This window comes from Limulus polyphemus, unplaced genomic scaffold, assembly GCF_000517525.1.
Source record: "Limulus polyphemus unplaced genomic scaffold, Limulus_polyphemus-2.1.2 Scaffold20521, whole genome shotgun sequence".
Taxonomy (NCBI): Eukaryota; Metazoa; Arthropoda; class Merostomata; order Xiphosura; family Limulidae; genus Limulus; species Limulus polyphemus.
The window spans coordinates 1-1360 of record NW_013686131.1 but is presented as its reverse complement, the minus strand read 5'-3'; the positions used below and the strand labels follow the sequence as shown (position 1 = coordinate 1360).

Here is a 1360-nt window from a genome sequence, read left to right as displayed (position 1 = left end):
GAGTACATCTTGGTCTATATACCTTCATGTTTACTCCATATCCACTTGGAGTACATCTTGGTCTATATACCTTCATGTTTACTCCATATCCACTTGGAGTACATATTGGTCTATATGCCTTCATGTTTACTCCATATCCACTTGGAGTACATATTGGTCTATATACCTTTCTGTTTACTCCATATCCACTTGGAGTACATCTTGGTCTACATACCTTCATGTTTACTCCATATCCACTTGGAGTACATCCTGGTCTATATACTTTCATGTTTACTCCATATCCACTTGGAGTACATCTTGGTCTATATACATTCATGTTCACTCCATATCCACTTGGAGTACATCTTGGTCTATATACATTCATGTTTACTCCATATCCACTTGGAGTACATCTTGGTCTATATACCTTCATGTTTACTCCATATCCACTTGGAGTACATCTTGGTCTATATACCTTCATGTTTACTCCATATCCACTTGGCCTCTGTATTCCTTCAGGTGTCTTCATCACTTGTTAATCACTATCATAGAATTGCGTTATTTATTGCCTTGAAACTGATGCTTGAGACTGGTATGTGAAGCAGGACGCTGCCTCATACGTGTAGCTAAATGTACCATGATATGTGTGTAGCAATACGTTGTTTGATGTGTTTAGCAGTACATGACTAGTTGTGTTTACTAGTACGTTATTTGATGTGTTTATCAGTATGTGACTGTATGTGTGTAACAACACGTGGCTTGATGGGTTTGTAGCAAGACATTGCATTATGTGTGTGTAGTACTACGTTACTTGATGTGTAACAGATGTGTTGCTTGTAGCAGTACGTAAATTGATGTTTGTAGCAGTACGTTGTTTGACGTGTTTAGCAGAACGTAGCTTGAGGTGTAGCAGTACGTAACTTGGTGTTTGTAGCAGTACGTTGTTTGATGTGTTTAGCAGTACGTAGCTTGATGTGTATAGCAGTACGTAGCTTGATGCGTGTAGTAGTACGTAACTTGATGCGTGTAGTAGTACGTAACTTGGTGTTTCTAGCAGTACTTTCTTTGATGTGTGTAGCAGTACGTAGCTTGATGCGTGTAGTAGTACGTAACTTGATGTGTGTAGCAGTACCTAACTTGATGTGTGTAGCAGTACCTAACTTGATGTGTGTAGCAGTACCTAACTTGATGTGTGTAGCAGTACCTAACTTGATGTGTGTAACAGTACCTAACTTGATGTGTGTAACAGTATGTACCATGTCTGAAAGTAAATGAAGAAATTCAATTTTTATTTATCTTTGAAAGAACAAATATGTGATATATATAGATGACTGAAATCATCTACAAATCTACCTGAAGAAAGAGAAACCTCGTTCAGTAG

General features: G+C 38.0%; 1 protein-coding gene across 1 annotated transcript; it reads right to left on the bottom strand.

Annotated features, from left to right (window-relative positions):
• Positions 1-22: 22 nt before the first annotated feature.
• On the bottom strand, positions 23-508 carry LOC106477570 (D(4) dopamine receptor-like; the record flags this gene model as incomplete). Its single annotated transcript, XM_013938116.1, has 1 exon — positions 23-508. A coding segment is annotated over exon 1 (486 nt), but the record flags the coding sequence as incomplete, so codon positions are not given.
• Between the last annotated feature and the right edge of the window lie 852 nt (positions 509-1360).